Source organism: Cetorhinus maximus, chromosome 11 (genome assembly GCF_964194155.1).
Source record: "Cetorhinus maximus chromosome 11, sCetMax3.hap1.1, whole genome shotgun sequence".
In the NCBI taxonomy this organism is placed as follows: Eukaryota; Metazoa; Chordata; class Chondrichthyes; order Lamniformes; family Cetorhinidae; genus Cetorhinus; species Cetorhinus maximus.
Window position 1 is genome coordinate 72683902 of NC_135889.1, and position 23718 is coordinate 72707619.

Below are 23718 nucleotides of genomic sequence, written 5' to 3' on the forward strand. Positions count from 1 at the left end.
TCACACACTTTTTTCAAACCTCCCAACAGAGAAGGTAGTATCAAAATATGATCAGCCCTTATGATATACTACACACTCTCCCCACTTAAAAATAAATCAAACAGTGATTATCTTTCAAAGCTACAAGATTTTTTTTTATTTTATCAAGTTAACTTATACATTAAAATGTACAATGGTACATGTACATAATTTCCCAGAATACAATATGACTAATCAAAATTAACAATACCTGAAATTTAACAGATTGGGTTGCGTATTTATTTTTACTGTAATCACAACCAATACATGTATGATTGATATTACCAGAGTAATTTACATGTAAAAAAAATGTTTTTCATTATCACCAGTATGTGTTTAACAAAACTATCATTTGACAAGAAATCATTTGACAACTTCATTAATGAAATAAACACTGCAATGTGCAAGCTAATTCGACTAATTATTTTCAGATGAAATGATGATTATTTCAGACTGAAATATATATGTATCTTATATTTTGTGTATCATTTTCAGTCAAACAGTATTTAACTGCACTTTAAGTGTTTCAAAACCCCATTTAGTTTAATGGCCCTTTTCTCAACAAAGCAAAATAATAAAAAAAAATTTAACTATCTTGGAATGAAAAGTAGGCTTATACTTTCAACTTTCCAATTCTTGTTTACCTTCTTGCTCCTTCCTTCCTACATACTTTCAATTAACCTGTCTGGGTATCTTCTCCTATGTCCATTTCCAAGAGCTTGATTCTGCTTTGTCAATATCTGACTGTCAACCCTGAACTTTGACTTTGACTACCAATTCTACTTACTGGCTGGGATTGTGACATTAACTGATTAGCCTTGAAGACTCTAACTCAGTTTGCTCTAACAGTGGATTCTGTGATATCAGAAAACTTTCAGGTTTCTTTGTGATTTTCACTTTGAACTGTGGAAGGACTATAGGAAGGCTATCATGCTCTCCTTTCATCACATTTCCTCTTTCAAGCCAATGAGATATTGGTGTCACTGACTGAGTCCCTCTCCAATCTTCACCAGATATGTGAATGCACCTAGTCATATATAACTCCAATCACATTACTTCTCCTATCACCACAGATGTTTTTCACTATGACCTTCTGATCAGCACTGAACTCTTTAAGTTCCATGCCTTGTGTATCATGAATCATCTTCATTTTGTTTTACTTTTCTCTTACTTTGCAACTGACATCAGACTTAAGCAAACTAAACCTTGTTCTAGAAGCACGTTTAAAAAATAACTTTAAGGTGAGCAACTTGATGTAGACTGTGGGGTTATTCTGTAAGAGAACAGAACATTGTCTAGCCTATGTCAAAAGGAAACGTGGAAATGACTGCCTACACTTTTGCAAAGACCTCTTTACAATCTGTGCACTTCTCTCTGTAGCACCATTCGATGCTGGGTGATACGGTGGTTTTAGAGGCTGCTTGACTCCATTCTTACTCAGAAATATTTCAAACACCTCTGACATAAACCATGGACCATTATCTGACACCAATACCTCTGGCAACCCAAAAATTGCAAATCAACTTCTCAAAACCTCAGTAGTTTTGGCACATGTGGTATTGTGCAAAGACTCAACATTTATCCACTTGGTATAGCTATTGACCAAAACAAGGTACTCTTTCTCTTCCACTTCAAAGAAATCAACATGTTTTTTCCATGGAATGAAGGGAACTTTGAGTGGACCATATCTAATTCTAAGACACACTTCACAATTTTTCACCAGTTCTTCAAGATCTCTGTCTGCCTTTGAACACCAAAAATGGCTTCTTGCTACTACTTTCATGTGGACTAACCCTGTGTGTTCTTGATGAAATTCTAACAATCTCTCTCCAAACTTTGACAGAATAATGACTCATAAACATAGAAAATAGGAGCAGGAATAGGCCATTCGGCCCTCCGAGCCTGCTCTGCCATTCAATTTGATTATGGCTGATCCTCTATCTCAACGCCATATTCCTGCTTTCTCTCCATAGCCCTTGATGTCCCTAATATCCAAAAATTTATCAATTTCTTTCTTGAATATACTCAGTGACCCGGCCTCCACAGCTTTCTACGGTAGAGAATTCCACAGGTTGACCAGCCTCTGAGTGAATAAATTTTTCCTTATCTCAGACCTAAAGTGGCCTGTCCTGTGTCCTGAGACTCTGGCCCCTAGTACTAGACTTCTCAACCAGGGGAAACATCCTCCCTGCATCCAATCTGTCTAGCCCTGTTAGGATTTTATACATTTCAATCAGATCCCCTCTCATCTTCTAAACTCTGGTGAAACCCCACAGGATCTAGACTCAGTCATTTCTACTTGTGAAATACCCCTGCAACTTCTCATCATCACACTCTTTAGGTCAACCATGCATGCCACAATTTACTGAGCACCACATCCCTGTGAATTTCTTCACTAATTTCCCTGGCAGACACTGGCATGTCATTTGTGTATTTAAAGTAATTCACAGGTAACTCAGTGGCTAAGAATGAATCAGTCTTTATGGGAGCACTTGAAAGAAAGTCCGTATTACCATGATCTGCTGACTTATGATATTTAATATTGTACTGATGGGCCGTCAAAATCAATACTCATCTCTGAAGCTGTGCTACCACTAAGGATGGTATCCCCTTCACTGAGCCAAATAAGATCAAAAGGCCTTGGTGGTCAGTTAACGAAGTGAATTTCCTACTATACAGACATTTGTGGAATTTAGTACTACCATATATGATCGCCAACACCTCTTTGTCAACTCGAGTAATTTTGCTCTGACTTTGTTAAGGTACGTGAAGCAAATGCTACAGGCTTCTCCACACCATCTTCCATTATATGAGATAAGACCTAGCCATTATGGTGAGGCATCACGCACTAAAATCAGATTAGCCATGAGCTTATTGAATGGTGGTGCAGGCTCAAGGGGCCTACTCCTTTTCCTAATTTGTATGTTTGTATGTTAAAACCGGTTGTTTCCTGGGATCATAGTGGGCCAAAACAGCATCATTAGTCAGTACTTTCTTCACTTCTTCAAATGCCTTCTGGCACTCTGCAGACCACTCCCAATCTATTTCATCTTTCAGCAGTTGATACATGTTAACTAAGTCAGGAATGAACTTAGAATAATACAAAACAATTCCAATTAATTTCCTGAGTTCTCTGGTCTGTTTGCTTCCAAAATCCTCTCAACCTTCTCCTGTGTTGGTGGATACCTTCACCATTTATTTGGGAACCCAGGTATGTTACACTTGAGACCATGCTTTAAGGGACTGGTGGAATGCAAAATCTGATGAGCTGCAACATCTAGCTGAGAGGCATGATCCGTGTTTTTACAATGTGCTGAAGACTGTATACAGACCACCCAACACAACCTTTGTTCCTATCCTAACAGCTGATGGAAATGAACTAATCACTGATAAGGCAACAGTAATGGAAAGGTGGAATTACTGCCTGATGGCATGGTTGTGCCTGTGGCGAGATGCCCAATTCCTTTGGGGTAACCAGCAGCTTGAAGCAAGGATGTGTCATGGCTCCCCAGCTCTTCAACGTCTTCTTTGCTGCAATGCTTAAGGAAGCCGCCAGAGACAGGCCTGCAGGCATCAACACGAGGTTCTGTTCAGGGAAGCTCTTCAATCTCTCCAACTGCATGCTTCCATCAAAGCCACAGAGGAAATAACAAGAGAGTTTCTTTCAGCAGATGGCTATACCCTAGCTGCCCATAGCAAGGAAGACTTCCAGACTATGGCAAACAAATTCTCGAGTGCTGCCAAAAACTTTGACCTCCAAATCAGTGCCTCCAAGGCTGAGGTTATGTTTCAGTCAGCACCAGGCACACGCTATGAAGTACCATACATATTTATATTTATATTTATATTTATATTTATTATTTTATTTATATTTCTCCCTTGTTGAAACTATGCTGCAGTTCTGCCGAAGGGCCATGGAGGCTCGAAACGTTAACTGATTTCTTCTCCGCCGATGCTGCCAGACTTGCTGAGTTTTTCCAGGTAATTCTGTTTTTGTTTTGTTATACATAATCGTTGATGGCACTAGTCTCAGGCTTGCATATCTTGATGGTGCACTCTCTAGGGATGCCACTATTTATGAAAACATCAGTGCTTGCATCCAGAAAGCAAGTTCAGCTGATGGCTGATCCCATGGTCATTTCTGAACGGAGCATGGCATTAAGCTGAAGATCAAAATCGAATTCTTCTAAGCTATTGTCCTTACCACCAACATTTCCTCTAAGCTGCGTGGACACATGGGTGCATGGCTGCACAGCAATTGAGTGAGCTGTGCAGGGGACAATGAGGCTGCACACAACCAGCGGTCCCTTTACGATGTGCAAGAAACAGGCCATGCGCAGTGAAGGAAAATTAGAGAGAACTTTGCTAACCACCCTGCTCTATGGCACCGAACCCTGGGTCTGCTACAGGCACCACATCAAAGCTTTGGAATGCATCCACCAAAGTCAACCTTCGTTCCCCTTTAAATCACTGAGTTATTCAAGATTGCCTCAGACTGTGCAGCATAGCATATTGTAAGAGCTGATGATATTGTGGTATTGCCCTCTGTTTTAGGAGGCATGAAACAACATGGTTGAGGGTGGAATCGCCCCAGATTTGCACTAAGTGCTGTAGTGGGCGGGCAAAAAAACGTTGTACCTGTGCATGCATGCACGAAAGAGCATAGGGAACGACTCAGGGAATCCTGCTCCCCTGCCTGAACAGGGAATGCTCAGCGCTTCCGGGCAAACATCACGCAGGGCTGGCCTTAATTGGCCCGCCCACATAAAATGGTGGCACATCCCCGATTGGGGGCGCCGACCGGGTTTGTGCCCGTCCCTGCACAACCCCCCCAACGGGGGGAAAATTTAGCCCCTAAAGTTAAAATTGAAGCTCTTTTGATCGTTTTGAAAGATTACCCCTTGTGCACATGGCATGTTTATGAATGCTAAGGGACCTTATTTACTTAGTGCATCCCCAGCTTGTGGCTGAATAGTCCTCATACCATGCCAGAGTGATATGCTGCCAGAGCAGACCACTTGTTAAACAAATATCTGGTGTTTGCTCATTGCTTCGATGCTTGGACTATTTGGATAGGCGAAGCAGGTTTATCTTTGCAACATGATTCAAAGATACCAACACAAAGATACCTCATCCTGAAAGGTACCTTACTCTGGAAGATGCTAAGAAAATGAAGGTCATTGATGCTCTGCAGGCAAAAATAGTACAGCAGCTTGAGAAGATGTTCCCACTTGTGTTGGAGACCAAAACTAGGGACCAGAAACATAAAGTATTTACTCATAAATCCAGTAGGGAATTCAGAAAAACTTTTTGTCTAAAAAGTGGTAAGAATGTGGAGCTCCTCTCCACAAGGAGTAGTTTAAGCAAATAGCATGGCTATATTTAAAGGAAAGCTAGATAAATTTATGTGGGTTAAAGGAATAAAAGATATACTGATAGGATAAGTTGAAAAAGGGGTGGGTACGAAGCTTGTGCAGAGCATAAGCACCAGGATAGACTGGTTGGGCTGAATAGCCTATTTCTGTGCTATAAACTTACCGCAACTCAATGCAACTAGCTATTGTAATGGAGAATTTGATGTTGCAGGCTACAATGGCACAATTTGTTCATGCTTTTCTTCCAAGCACACACATGTTTATTTTGTAATTGAAATCTCCCATTTATTCCCGCTTAACCGTAATTTGCTTTTTATCATCAAAGCTTTTTGTTAATTTCTGAACAAGAGTCAAAAACAGTACAGGGAAATTTGTTGGTTAGCTTTTTGTCCTGAGTCTTTATGGGCATGTTTATAGTATTGTTGTTTAAGGATTTAAATTTTACACCCCTGTTTCCAAAAAAAAGGAGAGTGGGATACAACCAGCAATTACAGACCAGAGAGACTATCGACAGTGGTGGGGAAACTTTTGGAGGCAACGTCCTGGGACAAAATTAATTGGTATTTGGAAAAAAATGGATCAAAAACTAAAAGCAGCACAGCTTTGTTAAAGGCAAATCATGTTTGACTGACTTGATAGAGTTCTCTGACGAAGTAACAGGATAGCACTGATGATAGTAGTGTGATTGATGTTATGTATAGGGATTTGAAAAGGTGTTTGATAAAGTACGACATAATAGCCTTGTTAGCAGAATAAAAGCCCATGGCTTTAAAGGGGCAATTTTGTCATCAAGTTAGATACATAATGTCATTGCATTAATGCCATTGCACTCAAAAATTCCAGCTTAATTTTTAGAGCATCTTTGAAGGCCTAACGAAGATTGCAGCTAGTGGAAATTACCTATGGTGATTAACTCACCCAGGGCTGTGATTAGTTTTGTGGAAGGGGCCTGCTTCTAACTTGATGTCTTTAAAACTAGCAGAAAACGTCACAGAATCTCGAGTTGCGCTGAATGCATCTGTGCTTAAAATTCTGCAATCTTGTGTGCCAGTTAGGATGATATTGGGGCAATTGCGCTGATAAAACCAGCACAGTTGAGCAGAACCTCAGACCTAGGTCAGTATATTTTCAATTTGCTGTAATCTATTTTTTGGTGGTTTTCCTTAATAAAGTTCCATATTGTCTTAAAGCACTTGTCACATTAGTTATAATAATATGAAACGTGTTTGTAACAGGATTTATTCATATCTTTGCACAATCACGCCAAAAGTCTTTCTACATTCTGTATGGGCAGAATTTTCCCTTTGGCGTGTGGGGGCTGGCCCCATGTCCAAATGATGTGCGGTGACATCGGGCAAGCGTCCTGACGACACTGCGCACCATCGCGATATTTCTTTGGGCGGGCGTGCGATGATGCCTGATGCTCACCCGCCATTAATTAATGGACCACTTAAGGCCCTTGACTCACCAATTGACATTGATTTTTCAGCACCAGTGCAATCTTTGGATCGAAGCACGGGCGCAACAGGCAGGCGAGTAGGAGACATTCGTATAAACCTCATCCACGGGCGGGACCCCTCACTGGGGCCGCGAGTGTGCACTGTCAAGTATTTATTTTTCAAAGTTATTGAAACTTGCCTGTGTGATCTGCAGTACCTCAAAACGCATTCCAGACGCTTTGCCTGGACTCTTCACCTTCAGGTCAGCACTCTACAGTGAGGAATCTTTTCTGGGCCTGCAGGTTTTAGGAAGCCTTCCCTTAGCCTGGGAATGGGAGCTGAACTGTCCACTGGAGGCAGCTCCTCTGAGGAGAAAGGGGGGGCTAGAAGGGGGAGGAGGCCAAGAATGCACATACAGCCTTCAGGGGAGCCACCTTTGGGATGACAGGCGCAGGCACAAGGGGTGCAGGGCCAAGAGGTAGACCAAGGCGAAAGGGGCTGCAGAAGACGCCACTATCCTGCTGCCAGGGTATACAAGCGGTGAAGCAGCTACCTCAATATGTCTGAGGTGCAGTGCCGAAGGAGGCTTCGTCTCTCAAGGGAGACAGTCAACTATATCTGCCAGATGATTGGGCCTAAGATCTCCGCTAACTGTGTGGGTGGAAACCCCATGCCAGTGGCTCTGAAGGTCACAGCTGCCCTCAACTTCTATGCCTCTGGCCCCTTCCAGGGGCCAGTGGGTGATCTTTGCGGTGTCTCCCAATCAGCTGTCCACACTTGTGTCAAGCAGGTTACAGACACTCTGTTCAGCCGTGCATTGACCTTCATCCACTTCCGTTGGGACCAGGCAAGCCAGACACAGCGAGCCAGAGGTTTTGCGGTGATTGCTGGCTTCCCCCGTGTCCAGGGTGCAATAGACTGCACACATGTGGCCATCAAGGCACCAACAGGTGAGCCCAATGCCTTTGTCAACAGGAAGGGCTTCCACTCCATGAACATAGAAATAGTGTGTGATCACAGGATGCTGATTCTGCAAGTCTGTGCAAGGTACCCAGGCAGCTCCCATGACGCCTACGTCCTCAGACACTCCCAGGTGCTGGGGCTCTTCAGTGCTCCTGCTCGGCTGGATGGTTGGCTGCTGGGTGACAAGGGCTATCCCCTTAGAAGGTGGCTCATGACGCCACACCGCCATCCAAGAACAGAAGCTGAGCAGCGGTACAAAAGGAGCCATGCCTCCACAACGGCTGTGGTGGAGAGAACCATCGGCCTTCTCAAGATGCTTTTCCATCTCAGCCTCACTGGATATAATGGTCACTGGGAGAGGGGCAGAGGAGCTGCCGTCCTTATCCGGAGTGCCCCGAGAGGTGCCCGCAGAGACAACAGGCAGCTGCTGCGCCAAACTGACTTCAATAGCAATGACATTTATTTCTTGCAAGGAAAGAGAGAAATTACTCGTCCTTCATTTTGGCCCGGATGGGATTTCAAAACCAATAATGACACCAAAGCTGGCTCAAGTCGGCATAGGATGACTGCTGCCTCGGGGAAAATGTCTTAGGCACTAGTATCCTCTAAGACTTTAAGGAATTTGGATGGATAATCCTATGTAGACTCAAAGCTACATCGAGTGGAACACAGTGATGAGCCACTGTAAACATTATGTCTGCTTCAGAGGATATTTTAAATTTCCATTTTTGAAGCAGAGGAAAGTTTAAGATGGGACAACATGACAAAGTAAAACTTAATGGCCAGGATTTTCCAGTCGTCAGGCAGGCTCGGCGAGAGCAGCCGGGGTGGTTGCGGAACCGACCACCACCCGTGATCGGCTCTGCACCGCAATTCCATGCGGGCGGGCCAATTACGGCCTGCCCTGCATGGATCGCGAGCGATGAGCGCTACCTGTGTGGGCGGGGGGAGGAGAGAGAGTCAGGTCCAGTGCCCTTTCACGCATGCGCGTGAAAGAGCACTTCAATCCCCCTGAGGCACAGAGCTGCCTCAAGGAGTTTGAAGCGCTTTTGAAAAAAAAATATAAGGACATTAAAAATTTAATGAAATATGTCCCGTCTTGTGACTGTGTCACATGAGATGGGACATGTTTTTATTTCCAAATAAAGTTTTTATTTCATCAGTATTAGTTTTAGGAAACCTCATCCCACTCGTGGCTGAGGTTTCCTAAAAAACGTAAAGGCCGCTTGGCCTTTTCGCCTGCCCGTCAACCGTAAGGTTGGACGGGCAGCATAAAATTAAACTTAATCACCTAGTTAATGTCCTTAATAGGCTTTTCAATTATTGGCAGGTGCGCAGCCACACGCCGAATGTAAAATTCTGCCCAACATTTCAAAAGCAAAATGCTGCGGATGCTGGAAATCTGAAATAAAAACAGAAAATACTGGCAGTACTCAGCAAGTCTGGTAGCATCTGTCGAGAAAGAAACAGAGTTAATGTTTCAGGCCGATGACTTTTCATCAGAACTGTGTGGATGAAATGCCACGACCTGAAACGTTAACTCTGTTTCTCTCTCTCTCCACAGATGCTGCTAGATCTGCTTAATATTTCAAACGTGATCTTTATAATACAGTATGGCAAAAGGAAATGGCAATATTTGTCTTAAATAAATGTGTTCTATTTGTATGGTAACTAATTTGTTATTTGAAAACATATCTAAACATATTTCCATGGTAAGGTAGTGACTGAGCCTTTTCAGTTCAATAATAAAGCACAAGCAAACTAGAACGTGATTTATTTGCAAAATTTTTCTTCCTGGGTGGGAACTCAGTTTGGCTCAGTATATCGAAGATTTGCCTACTTCCAGTGCCCAATCTGTTCAGTAAACATGTCCCCAAGCTTATGTCAGTAGGTTTGGCCTTGATGTACGTTTCAGTGGAGCATGTCCACTTCTGATGTCTGTGCTGGCTTCACTAACACAGGTTGTATTACTATGTGGCCTCAAAATGTGTTACTGTACTGTACCATCTCCAGAATCATTCTGTGATGAAGCCTGCTCCTCAGGCTTTGTTTCCTCATGCTGAGAGAATAGGTGATTCCTAATTTGTACTATATATATATAATATATATATTATATTATACATATATATATATGTATATATAATATATTATATATTTATATTTAATAAAGGTAGACTTATGTAGGCTGTGGAACATTAAAATTATAGTTTACAATGTCTTTGCAGCTGCATTAATTCAATTATTTGAAACTGATTAACACCAGCTTTACCATAATGCTGATCAGAAAATCTAGATCCCTGATTGTTGTGTGATAAAAAGCTCAGCCTAACTGAGTCATTTGCATAAATTCAGTCCCATAAGAACTCTGTGAGCAGTCATCAGTAAGAGCACAGCAACTTGAGTTGGATGAGCTGAATCTTTTCTTTCTGTGTGGAATGATCGCTGAGTGCCTTCTGCTAGGGACTTGGTGAAAATTGTAGACCCATAGGGCAGAATTTTCCCCCCATTGGGGGGGAAGTTCAGGAGCGGGCGTGTGGAGGCATGCCTCCGATCGGCACCCCCAATCGGGGGCGTGCCGCCATTTTACGTGGGCGGGCCAATTAAGGCCCACCCAACGTGACGTCCACCAGGAAGGGCTGTGCGCTCCCTGTGCGGGCGGAGTGGGGGGGATTCCCTGAGCCAAGAGTGTGCTCTGTCACGCACGCGAGCGAAAGAATGCATTCATCTCCCAAAATCTAAGTGCTGCCTCAGGGAGATCGGCTCCACATTAAAAAAATGTTAAAAATACAGAAACAAAATTTCCCTGACATGTTCCCCTCATGTGACACTGTCACATGAGTTGGGATATGTCCATCGCTTTTAGTTACACTTTTATTAAATTTTAAAAAACCTACATGAAACCCTATCCCGCCCGTGGATGAGGCTTCATACTTTCTCTGAAGCCCGCCGGGGCTCCCAACCCAGCCCAGGTCGATTAATTAGGTTAAGTACTTTGTCAGTGGCCTCAATAGGCTATTGACAGGTCGGCGGGCGCAGATCTCATTCGGCTGAGCCCCCGCTGACCTGAAAATTGAAACGACGTTGGGTGACGCCGGGAGTTCCGCCCGATGTCATTCTGCATCACTTTACGTGTTGGAAATCCTGCCCATAGTGTATGGCCTGAATTTTTCAGGCGGCGGGCAAACTCAGCGGGGGAGGTCGCGGAGCCAATCACCGTGCGCGATCGACTTCATGCCGCCATTTTACGTGGACGGGCCAATTAAGACTGCCCAGCGTAAGACTCGAGCGGTAGCTAGTACTACCTGTGTGGGCGGGGGGAGGAGGGAGAGTCCGGGCCAGCGCTCTTTCGCGCATTCACACGAAAGTGCGCTTCAGTCTCCCTGAGGTGTGGCGCTGCCTCAGGAAGATTGAATCGCTATTGTAAATAGTGAATAAAAGGTTTAAAAATATATTTAAACATGTCCCCTCATGTGACTGTGTCACATGAGATGGGACATGTTTTTATACTTATGAAAAATTTTTAATTTAATTAATAAAAGCTTTAGGAAACTTCATCCTGCTCATGGATGAGGTTTCCTAAAAAAACGCGAAGGTGGCTTGGCATTTTCGCCTGCCGCCAACCTTAAGGTTGGACGGGCAGCATTAACAATTATCTTAATCAGTTCTTTAATGGCCTTAATAGGCCGTTCACATATCGGTGGGTGCACAGCCAACTCCAGCAATCACCCGCCAAACGAAACATCGCGAGACAGCGCAATGATATTGGGTTGCACGCCCGACGTCATCACGCGTCATTCTATATGTTGGTGAATCGGGCCCGCCCCCGCACGCTGACTGAAAAATTCTGCCCTATGGGCAGAATCTTCTGCCTGTCAGGTGGGCCGGTCGGGAGCCCGCGATCGGCTGCGGGCCACCATTTTATGTGGGCAGGCCAATTAAGGCCCGCCCAGCGTGACGTGCGGCTGGTAGCGCTATTGGCTACCTGTGCGGGCGGGGGGAGGAGGAAGAATCGGGGCCTGCGCTCTTTTGTGCATGTGCGTGAAAGAGGGCAGAAATCTCCTTGAGGAGTGGAGCTGTCTCAGGGAAATTAAGTTCAGTTTTAAAGTTTGAAAAGAAGAAAGAATAAAATTATTCAGGCATGTCTCTTCATGTGACAGTGACACATGAGCTGGGACATGTTTATGAATTGTCAAAAGAAAATGTATTTAATAAATAAAACCTTCATGAAACCTCATCCCGCTCGTGGATGAGGTTTCATGCAAAACGCAAAGGCCGCTTTGGCTCTTTGCCTACCCGCCAACCTTAAGGTTGGACGGGCAGCCCTGTCGATTGCTTAAATTGGTTCATTAATGGCCTTAACTGGCCTTTGACAGTTCAGTGTCGGCTGCGCGCCCGCCGAACAAAAGATCGGAATGACGCGTGGTGACGTTGGGACGTACGCCTGACGTCACTGCATGTCATTTTGCATGCCTTCGGTCTGTCCGCAAGCATGACCCAGACCTCCCTGTCGCTTGCTATTTCAACACTCCACCCTGCTCTCATGCCCACATGTCCGTCCTTGGCCTGCTGCAATGTACCAGAAAACTGGAGGAACAGCACCTCATCTTCTGATTAGGCACTTTTCAGCCTTCCAGACTTAATATTGAGTTCAACAACTTTAGATCATGAACTCTCTCCTCCATCCCCACCCTCTTTCCGATCCCCCTTTTTTCCAATAATTTATATATATTTTCCTTTTCCCACCATTTCCATTATTTTTAAATGTATTTCCATGCATTGTTTTATCTCTACCTTTTAGCCTATTTCGATCCCTTCCCCCCACCCCACCCCCACTAGGGCCATCTGTACCTTGCGTGTCCTGCTTTCTACCCTTAATGTCACCTATTAGCACATTCCTTAGATAATATCACCACCGTCAACACCTCTTTGTCCTTTTGTCTATGACATCTTTTGGCTATCTCCACCTATCACTGGCCCTCTATCCAGCTCTACCTGTCCCACCAACCCCTCCCCCCCGCCCCCAAACCAGCTTATATTTCAACTCTCATTTTTCCTTAGTTCTGTTGAAGAGTCATACGGACTCGCAACACTAACTGTATTCTTCTCAGCAGATGCTGTCAGACCTGCTGAGTTTTTCCAGGTATTTTTATTTTTGCTTTTGTTGTGTATGAGGAACGTTAAGTTGGCAAAACTGATAAATGCAGCGACAATGTACTGATCCACCACCCAATTCTTTATCTTTCAATAGTTTTATTTGGTGGTATCACCAGCGAAGGTGAGGGCAGAAACTGGTTTTCTCGCCTTTCTCCGAAAGCTCTGATGCATAAGTTACAGGGTTTAAACACACTTGTGTTTTTACTGTGTAGGTGGGGTCAGGGCTACGGAAAGTCTATTGTAGATTTTTTAACGTAAATTCTGCCAATAAGAGGAAGATTTGAATTGGAGGTGACAATATATTTGGTAATCTAGAACATATTTACGCAATTTTATTATTTTGGATTTTGGGAAACTATTGTTTATTTCATTTGAGGCCTTGGAAGTCATGATGATGAGGTCAAATACCTTCAGGTCATACATGAATTCATGTGTCATGCAGGGATTGTCATATGGATGTATTTTAAGTTTAAAATGCAATATACTTATATGATTATAAATGGAATATATACAAAAGAATTGAATAACTGGATTTTTTAGCCACGGGGAAGAATTCAAGTTATGCTGTATACATAGATTAAATCAATTTGCTTCTACTTTATGTATATTAAAACTTGTCAATTTATGGTATACCAGCACCAAGGTCACATAGAGACCCAATTCAATAGCACATTGTAAATTGGCAGGTGAGAAAATCTGTTGGGTGGCCAACCATACGTTTTTTAAAAAACTGACAAAGGTCTGCCTTTACAAAAGACTTTTATTCTTAAGACGGATAGCAACATCCCAGATTTTTAATGATACAAAGAAATTATTTAAGAAATTATTTAACACCTCTATGGTGGTTTTGATAATAAGGATATGTTCTGTTCTAGCAGGCACAGAATCTTTGAAACAATGCCGCAGTTCACAAAGTGCATTAAGATTTATATGCTTGTAAAGCATTTACACTCCAGTTCATCACGCTATCCTTTATTTTTATCCATTAGGTGGTGGCAGCTCCCTTATTACTGGGCAGGGATAAAGATGTACGATTTTGTGGCTGGAAGTCAGTGTTTGAGGAGCAGTTATGTCCTTACCAAGTCAAGAGCTCTGGAACTGTTCCCCATGCTGAAAAAAGATCGGCTTGTAGGAGCTATTGTTTACTATGATGGTAACCATTTTAATTTTCTTGTGTCTGAAGGGCTTTAAAAATTGTAAAAGTAGAATCAGCGAAGTAATCTTGCTGTTTGCACTTTCTTAACATTAGCTGGGATTTTTAAAAAATCCATTCATTTTCAAATGCTTGAGGTTACTATTTTCAGATGTTACAGTTAATCCATGTTAAAATCTGTTGGTTCTCAAAAGTATTTGAAAACATCATTCTGTCATGTACAGAAAATGAAAGGGACAAACACCCAACAGCATGTAAACTTTTAGGGCTGGATCTCAGTTCCCAAAAACGGCTTGGTTTGGGATGGATCAAAGGTTAAAATTCAAAACTCCTGAAACAGGAAGCCAACCTGCACTCAACCCACCCACTTCACGTTTTAATGTATAAGGGGTGGATACTAGTTGACTCAAAGGAGGTGGCTTGACTATCTGCTTTCATTTTAAGTCATTCTATTTTAAACTCAGTCAGCTATGTTTCCCCAGTCCCGTGAAACTAAGGAAGTGAGAAGGGCTGAATCCTAAGTCTTTACAACACTGCATGTGGGCCAGAAGCAACAGGAATGTTCCTGCTTGACCCAATTAAAACCCCTCTCCCCGACCACCATCAGACCCTCTCCCATCCTTGACTGTAGCCTTGTGCTGTAGGTTTCCTTGCCCAACAGGCCTCCAGCAGACTGGCTGCAGGTGGGAAACCGACAGGAAAAACGTTTAAAAGCACCTTCCTCTTAAAAACCACAGAACGTTTGGAAAATGCATCCTTCAGGGTTTCCCTACCTTAAAACAGCTCACCCCCACGCCACCCACCCCCTGCCTTCCCCCGGTCAAAATCCAGGCCTTAGGCTCTACAGCTGAGAAGAACCAGTCTATTATAAAAACATAAGCAAAAGTGCCATGGTAATTAGCAGATTCCTAAAGAGCTTTTAATGCAGTTGTGGGCTTATCAGTCATGAGGCGGGGCTAGTATAAGAAAACAGAACTGTGAACAAAATTTCAGAATGTTACCATTTGGATAAAGTATTTTGGGTAATAAAAACCCATTTCTGTTGTCTAGCAAACTGTTTTAAATGCAGGTTATGAATTATTAACTTAATTATAGTTTTAGTGCCTTCTTCTTCCAAGAATATTACTGAAAAATTGGATAATCTGTTTAGAACGCAAGTTCTAAATAATGAGCTACAGTGTCATATCTGCCAGTACAAATTGAACTGATGATACTAAACATTGCTGTGCTGAAAAGCATATCCATTACCCCAGTAGGGTAGATAAATTCTCACCAGAATATTCCTAAGACTGTTTACAGGCCAGAAAATGGTGTTGCAGGACCCAAGGAAACAATTTTCAAATTGAGTAGAAATAAGAATAGATACATAAAGGTAGAAATTTAACAGTACTTGCACACTCAAACAAATAAAATACAGCACACCATTGTGTCTGCTCATATTTTCTTCTATCTCCATTTTTAAAAAAAATTGCCTATCAAAACATATGACAGGAGGTTGTCCAAGCCTGGGACTTTTGCCAAATAAGTGACAGTTGCAGAATACACTAATCGGAGGTGGGCCTCCAGCAGGATGAGTGAACCATTCCCAGGATTTCATCTTCCTGAAGGACACAGTGCAAGGCAGCCCTCCAGGAGCCTGGCCCTAGCCTGCTGAAAGTTAATTGAACTGTTTTGTATATTTGAGTAACAAGCAGTCCTGAATCCATTCCCTTTTTGATCATTTGGTACCAAGACAGAATACCTATTACCGCTTTCCCATATAAACCTGCATTTCGTATTTGTATATAGTTGTAAGTTGCCATTTTTTAAAGAGTTTTGTGTTGATAAAGATTCATACTGAACTTATTAAACAATGTTGTCATTGCAGTATCTGTAGTAACTACATAAAAATAAATCTTTTTTTAGTACTGTCAAGTCATTAAGGAATGGAGCACTCTCCATTTGGGCACCCAAAGCCAACATTAGCAGCAACTTGCATAGCACCTTTAACAGAAAAAACACCACAAGATGAGAAAAAAATCAGTGTTGAACAAAATAAAAAGGAAGGTTAGGATGGGTAAGACAAACTTAGTCAAAGAGGTGAGAGTTAAAGAGGGCTTTAAAGGAAAAGAAGGGAAGTGGAGAGATTTAAAGAGGGACTTCCAGAGCATGAAGCTGAGGTAGCTGAAGGCACAGGAACAATAACAACTTAAATTTATGTTGTGCTTTTAACATAATAAAATGTCCCATGAGCATTATAAAACAAAATTTGACACCTAGCCACATAAGGAGCTATTAGGTAACATCACCAAATGCTTGGTCAAAGAGGTAGGCTTTAAGGAGTATCTTAAAGGATGAAAGCAAGGTGGAAAGGTGTAGGGTGGAAAGTCCAGAACTTAGTGCCTCGGCAACGAAGGACACAGCACGGTTGAGCGATTAAAATCAGGATGCTCAAGGGGCCAGAATTAGATGAGTGCAGATATCGTGGAGGGTTGTGAGGCTGAAGAAATTACAGAGATAGGGAGGGGCAAGGACATGGAGGGAATTGAAAACAAGGATGAGAATTTTAAAATCAGGGTGTTAGTTGATTGGGAGCCAGTGTAGGTAAGCACAGAAGTGATGGAAAACGAGACTTGGTTCGAGTAAGTTCACAGGCAGCAGAGTTTTGGATGACCTCAAGTTTATGGAGGGTAGAATGTGAAAGACTAGCCACATGTGTGCTGGAATAGTTAAGTCTAGAGGTAACAAAGGGCTTCAGCAGCAGGAGGTGAACTGAAGCTGGGACAAAGTCAGGTGATGTTACAGAGATGGAACGATGTGGTCTTAGTGATGGTGCAGATATGTGGTCGGTTACTTATCTTGGGGTGAGAAATGACACCAAGGTTTTGAATTGTTTAGTTCAGTCTCAGCCATGTGCAAGTAAGAGGGATGGAGTCTGTCACGGAGAAACTGAATTTGGGGCAGGAACCGAAGACAATGGCCCCAATCTTCCGAGAAGCGACAATGATTGTCGGATTTCCACTGCCCTTGAAAATTCCCCTGACTCAATGCTGCTGTTGTTTCTTCCGGGATCTTCCGATCCCGGCTTTCACAGAAAAAGCAGTGCAGTTTCCCTCGGGGAGCTTGTTTGGAATGGAGTCGAGACAGGGAAAGGCAGGACATGCCCTCTTTCTATAACACTAGCTACCATATGGTAAGTTTAAGGGTCCATTCTTAATTTTGGTGAGTGGCTGAGTGATTGAAGGGTTGGGTGGGTGAGGAGGGTAAGTGGGCAGGTGGGTGAGGTGCTGTGGTGGGTGAGGTGGTAGGTCGGGTTGGGGGTCTGGTAGTTGGATGGTTGGAAGGGGTAGTCGGGTGGTCAGGAACAGAGGTCTAGTTGGGCTGTGGGGGTGTAATTGGGTAGGGTCAGGTGGTAGTCGGGTCAGGGTGTTAGTCAGGTAGCCGGAAGGGGTAATGGTGCCGGGGAGTGCAGTCAGGGTGTGATGGGGGTTATCAGTTGTGTAGTTACTCAGATGTTAAACTAGGTTTTAATCTGCCTATCATTTCGCGGATAATTACCCAGGTAAGTACCATAGAACTGGCTGAAGTCTCTGACCTAGCTCAGTTGGAAACATTCGCTCAGGGTCCCAGGGAACAGGGACGCCCATCGGAGGTTTAAATTTCCCAGACAACTCCCACGTAGGTCCGCACATCAGGACTTCCACAGGGTCCTGACATGCATCTTCAGCCATACGTCCGGTCTCCGACAATCCAAAGACCTGAAGATTTGGCCCCTTGGCTTCAACCTTGCCGCTATTTAATTGGAGGAAATTGCTGCTGATCTAGTACTGGATGTCAGATAAGCAGTCTGACAATTGCAGCTATAAACAGTGGAGCAACAAAATGCACAAGGGATCGGCATCAAATGTTGAAGGACTGAATAGACAGGAGTGCGGCCATGAATTGATTTGAGGCATTGGGAAATCAGGAGGAAATGTATGTCAGTGAAGACAGGGATGATGGGTGAGTGGAAGTTAGTGTGGGATAGGAAATCTGGAACTGATTTTTCGAGGAGCTGTGGTGTGTAGACAATGGGAATCCAGCCAGAAGAGCACTGAAATAATCAAATCTCTTGGTGGCAACGATGTGATTGAGGGTTTTAGTGTGGATTGATTGAGAAGGGTGGAAGTGTATGATGTTTTACAGGTGAAACCATGTCATAATTGTGATGGAGAAGATTTGAGCTAGAAACTCTGTTTAACAGGACACTGAGGTTGGGAACTGTTTGATTCAGTGGTCGTGTAGAGAGATAAAGTTGGTGGCAAGAGCACGGATTTTGTGACTTAAGACAGTAGCTTTGCTCTCCCCAGTGTTTAACTGCAGCAAATTATGATTCATCCAAGACTGGATGTAGGATAAGGCACTCTGATAGCACAGGCGCAATGAAAGGGTTGGAAGAAGTGGTGGGTGTAGACTTGGATGCCATTACCATATAGGTGGAAGCTGACATCAAGGCCTGAATTTTCCCTCCCGGGTCAGGAACGCAGAGTCAGGAAAATTACTGGTTCCACAAACCCAACACGGGAGAAAGTGCCCTGGATAGTTGTATGTTCGTTCCAGGGGGTGGGTGTTAACAGGAGTCATGCTTGCCGCTCATGGAAAGAGTTCAGAGGCAGCCACACAGGCTGCCAGGTGCAGAGGCGAGCTATACGAAAGGCCAGCCTCGGTGCTCTGGCATTTTGTTCCAGCTGTAAAAAAACCCAAAAAACAGCCTTCTAGCCAGCCAAACACCCATCAAACCCTCTCACCCCCTCCACACACTCTTCATGCCCCATCCATGCCAACTCATGCCATGCATGCCCCACCCACTCCTGTGGCCCCTCAAACCCTCCATGCCAACCTATGCTGCTCTACCCACCCCCATGACCCTAATGCCCTCCATGCCAACTTATGCCCCTCTCCCCTTCCCCATGGCCCTTTATAGCCCCTAGGCAAACTTAGTGCCAACAATGCCCCCATCACCCTTTGCCCTTATGTCCCCCATGCCAACAGACCCAGTATCCACCATGAGAAGACCTCAGGACCCATGATGAGATGAAATAAGGAAATTCTAAGTGTCTATCGATGAATTCACTATTTTAAGAAAGCACTCTCATTGATAAAAACCCATTCAATACATTTATATCCTTTCAACTATGTAATCCCTTATAAGAAGCATTTGTATTCATAGCCTTCACATCAAAGGCTTTATAAGCATTTTGAACTGACAGGCATCCCACTGTGATAATGATAGGCTGTGAAATCAGTCATGCATAGCACAAATCCTATAATGAGAGCCCTCAGGCTTATGTCAACAAACAGAGTGAAATAGCAAGCACTGATTTTTAAAAAAAAACTGCAGCCTGTTTTTTTTAATTTAAAGGCTGGGAGATTTAAATGCTTTATCAGCTTTGACAGTTCCCTTGACAACTTGACAGTTCCAATGAGCTTCACAGTTTCAATGAGTTTATCCACTTTTTCATGCACATTCGTATCTGCTTTTAACAATCCCAAAGGACACTTGACCTCTCCCAAAGGGCACCTTGCCTACCCCAAAGGACACCTTACCCTCCCCAAAGGTGTCCTTAGACCTATCCAAAAGGGCACCTTAACTCTCCAAAAGGTACCCTATCTCTCCAAATAACTTCACAGAGTTTACACCTTCCCCTGTTAAGCCTGAAGTGCACAAATTGTATTTCCCACTCCTTTCTTTTGAAAATCAAATCTGACTGAAGGCAGCTGCATTTTATATGTGCAGCTGCCTCAGTGAACCATGGATGTGCGAATTACGATTCCCCCCTTGTGAAAATGTTGGTTTTGGGGCGGGACTCAGGGTTCGGGCTTCTTCGAGCTATTTTGGCTCAGCTGGAGACCTTCTTTATTGTGATGAAAATTCAGGCCCAACCTGCAGATAGTTACACTCCTAGGTCAGGTATAACACATTTAAATGCAGAGTAATTGTTTTTCCATTCTGCTCCAACCTCAGAGAAACATTCCCCCGTTGGATCAATGTGGATTTCTTCCCTCTTTCTTTCAACATCTACCCAGCGGCCTTAAGAAAGCCACCAAGTGCTGAATTAGCATTTTTCTATAAGCTAATGTCCATTAAGAACTAGAACAAGACTACCCAAACTCATTTTACGACTGAGGAGACTAGCACACGCAAGATTTAATGGCCTCTTTCTGTGCCGTAACTTTGGTTCTAAAATTTCACAGGAGCAATGACTGACAGGAAGTCAAGTGGGCTGTGGGTAAAAATAAAGGAAGCCAATTGCGTAGATGCCTTTTTAGATGTGTGCTGTCAGTGGCCCAGTTATTTAATGTGCCCATGCGATCCAGTGTGCCTGGTGCAAGGAAATCTTTCCATTTTTGTCTCAATTGGATTTGTACTCTGGTACCATGGGTGAAGGACCAATACCTAATCCATTGCACCTGGATTAATTCAAGCTTTCACAGAAAACTTCACATTCAAGCCACAATATTCACAGGCCAGAGACTAATGCAAGAATCTACTGCAGGGTAGATGTGCTCTATGTTGGCATAAGAAAAGCAAACCATATGTTAGTTGTTAGCCTGGGTGTATACAGCATGTCCTATTTATTCAAGGTTTCCTTTGTAGCCGCAAACTCACTACTTTGTTTCTTAGGGGTACTTGTCAGACTTCATTTAACATTTGTTGATATCTGGATTCTCTTGGAAGGCAAAAAGGCAACATATTTTTTTTTATGGAATGTGACTGAAATCTGAGCAGTGATCTGTCAGATTCATTCATGCAACTGAAGGAATATTGAAGAAGACACATTACTTGGAAGCCATGGCAAGGCTTCTTGGTATTTGGATGCGCTTTTCTTGGTAGATCAGTTGTTTATTCACTGTATGATGTGGGGCTTAAGCAATCTTACAAGACAGTCTTCTTGTGTTTGTCAGGAAGTATATTCCTGTGCTTAGATATGTGCATTGGAGCCTTTAGGTTGTCTCCTTGTAAGAAAACAGGAGCACTTTGCATTCCACAACAGTTCACTAGCCCAGAGGAGCCATCCCCACAAGCATGCAGATGATAACTGTGTCTCCCGCTGTACCTGCAACAATTTAATTGGACAAGTCAGCCCAGTCAAGCATTGCAAACTCATGACTTGGAGACATGAAATTCACTGTCATTATTGTCCCTGTCATTTTAGATCGTTTTATCCCAGTGGAGAATTTTCTTCACTTCAATGCACACTCTTCCTTTAGGAAATGGGGATTATGGCTGGGGTTGGGGTGGGGGCAGGACACTGAACTATGCTTACCTCAGGGGGAGCCACAGATTAAATTGGCTATGCTCACTGACTTGATGGTTGTGTGTGTAGCTGCACTATATATTTTGTTAGAGAGCTGCATGAGAAATCTTGGCTATCTAGTTTACTGAACCTTTAAATATCCTCAGTTTTATTTATTTAACAAGATTACTTGTTCGAATAGTTGCCACTTGAAGTATGACCAGAGGTTAACAATTTGCATTTTCTGGAAAAGAACAAAACTCGTAGGTTACAAGGTTTATTATTTTAATTGGATAGTAGTGTAAAATACAAAAGAAATAGTTGTGATTTTAGTTTGAATCTATACATGATAATTGTTTATGAGTTACTGAACAAACTCACAATTTCAGCATTGAAGAATAAAATGATTTTGTAGTCATTGTTTTATTGTATTTGTGGAGCAAATGTTAAGAGGATTTAACAGCATGCACATCTTGCATATGTTGTCTTAATTCTAGTTCACATACATACCTTGTGTACTACATAGCAGCAAGGATTATGAATAAACTTGAGTGAATTTTAAAAAGCTATATAACAAATCACAACTGGTTTAACAGAAAAACTGGGTCAAGCTAAATATGTATAGTCCAATTAAACATTTATTTCTGTTCTGAATTAGTAACTGTGGAAATGATTTTATGCCCCGCATGCTAACCAAATATGGCAGCAGTTAGTATTGCTGGCACTTGATTGCAAAAACTGTCCCTCATCTTTCTTGAGACGGTTGGTAAAATTACTATTAGCTTGTGGTAGCATTAACCTTACTACCAGTTACCTAGCCCCTAGTTATTATAAATTCAGGGCACACAGAGTCTGTGCCCCTGCAATGCAGAACAATTTTGCTCACAGCACAACATTCATGATTTTAACTTTAGTCGCAATAATAAATAGAGAAATCCCCCAAGACACCAACATTAAATGTGATTAATCATCTCTACTGTCCGTCCTCTTTTACCAGGGATTTTTCTGTAATAAATCTTTAATGATATACATAAGAATGACTTGCTAATGAAATCAGGCTTTGTTCATTTTTCACCTTTTTAAAACCTTTGCTTTAAATTGAAGAACTTATGACCTTTGACTTGGGAGATAGATCACCACTGGTTTTCTAAAACAGTTGAAGAGTTTATACATGAATCAGAGCACCAAGATATTTCTTACCAAAATCCTTTCATGTTGTGTAGCTTACAGGGAATGTTAATTAACACTGTTGGGGCCTTTAAAGTGGTGAGTGCTGTAAATTAGTCTTAGAATTAGTATTCTAAGTCTTGGCTGAAAATGAGATATATTAAATCTGACAGGGACAGATGTGACAGATCTGTTCTGACACACTTCCATACCACAAGTCAGTGGCTTGAGGTGACTCATGTCCTCCCTCGGAATCTGTCCCCTGCTGCAGGACAACACAACGATGCACGAATGAACCTTAGTATCGCTCTGACTGCTGCCAGGTATGGTGCTGCCATAGCCAATTACGTTGAAGCGGTGAGCCTACTGAAAAACAAAGATCCGGACACCGGTAAAGAATATGTATGTGGTGCCAAATGCAGGAATGTTGAAACAGGTATGTACATGTCACCTTAAAGAATGTTAACTGCCTCAATACCGGTGCCATTATTTTACTTTTTGAAATAGATGGGTCATTTTAAGGGCATTGAACTCAATTTTTATTCAGTCTATTTAACACAAATGCATCCCATAGATGAAGGCATTGAGGTACATGTGTAAATGACACTAAGCAGGTGTTGATATTCAAATTGTAATTGAAATTTTGAACTCGCCCTGACATAAATTTTTGCTTGAAGTTTGGAGCTGTACCCAGGTGTGATTTTACTTCTTGGAAAATAACTGCCAAATTTGGATTGCACAATAAACATAACTATATATGAAAACATATGCCCCAAAGTGTTTTGCAACCAAGAAATTATTACGTTGCTGTTCCTCCTGACCCAGCAAAGGAAATTTATTTCACTTACCTGAAGGCTCATTATATCCTTCCCAAAGGCTGCTAACCTGTCTCAGCCTGGTAGGAAAACCATGGCGGCTTTCACACATGGGACCCTATTAAAATGTCACTAGGGCCCTTTTGATACCCTAATTAGGATTTATGAATGAGGCTATCAGCTGAATCCAATGTGTTCCTTATCTGTCCCCAAAACTGGTTGTGGTAGAATGGGAAAGTGGCAGCAGCAAGGGGGAAATGGAACTGTTCCATTTTCACTGCTTGTCCAATCTGTCCCTGCCTCATGGGGAGACTTAAAGTTTGCCATGCCCAAGTGTTTCAACTTGTACACTTGGTGATGGCAAAGGTACCCAGGCTC

The 23718-nt window shown here is 42.8% G+C and overlaps 1 protein-coding gene across 1 annotated transcript in view; it reads left to right on the forward strand.

Moving 5' to 3' along the window:
- gpd2 (glycerol-3-phosphate dehydrogenase 2 (mitochondrial)) overlaps positions 1-23718 on the forward strand; it is a 180798-nt gene that overhangs the window by 109481 nt on the left and 47599 nt on the right. The window contains exons 6-7 of the mRNA XM_078552201.1: positions 13939-14102; positions 22797-22961. Of these exons, the coding sequence (XP_078408327.1) occupies positions 13939-14102; positions 22797-22961 (329 nt within the window). The remainder of the gene's footprint in view (positions 1-13938; positions 14103-22796; positions 22962-23718) is intronic.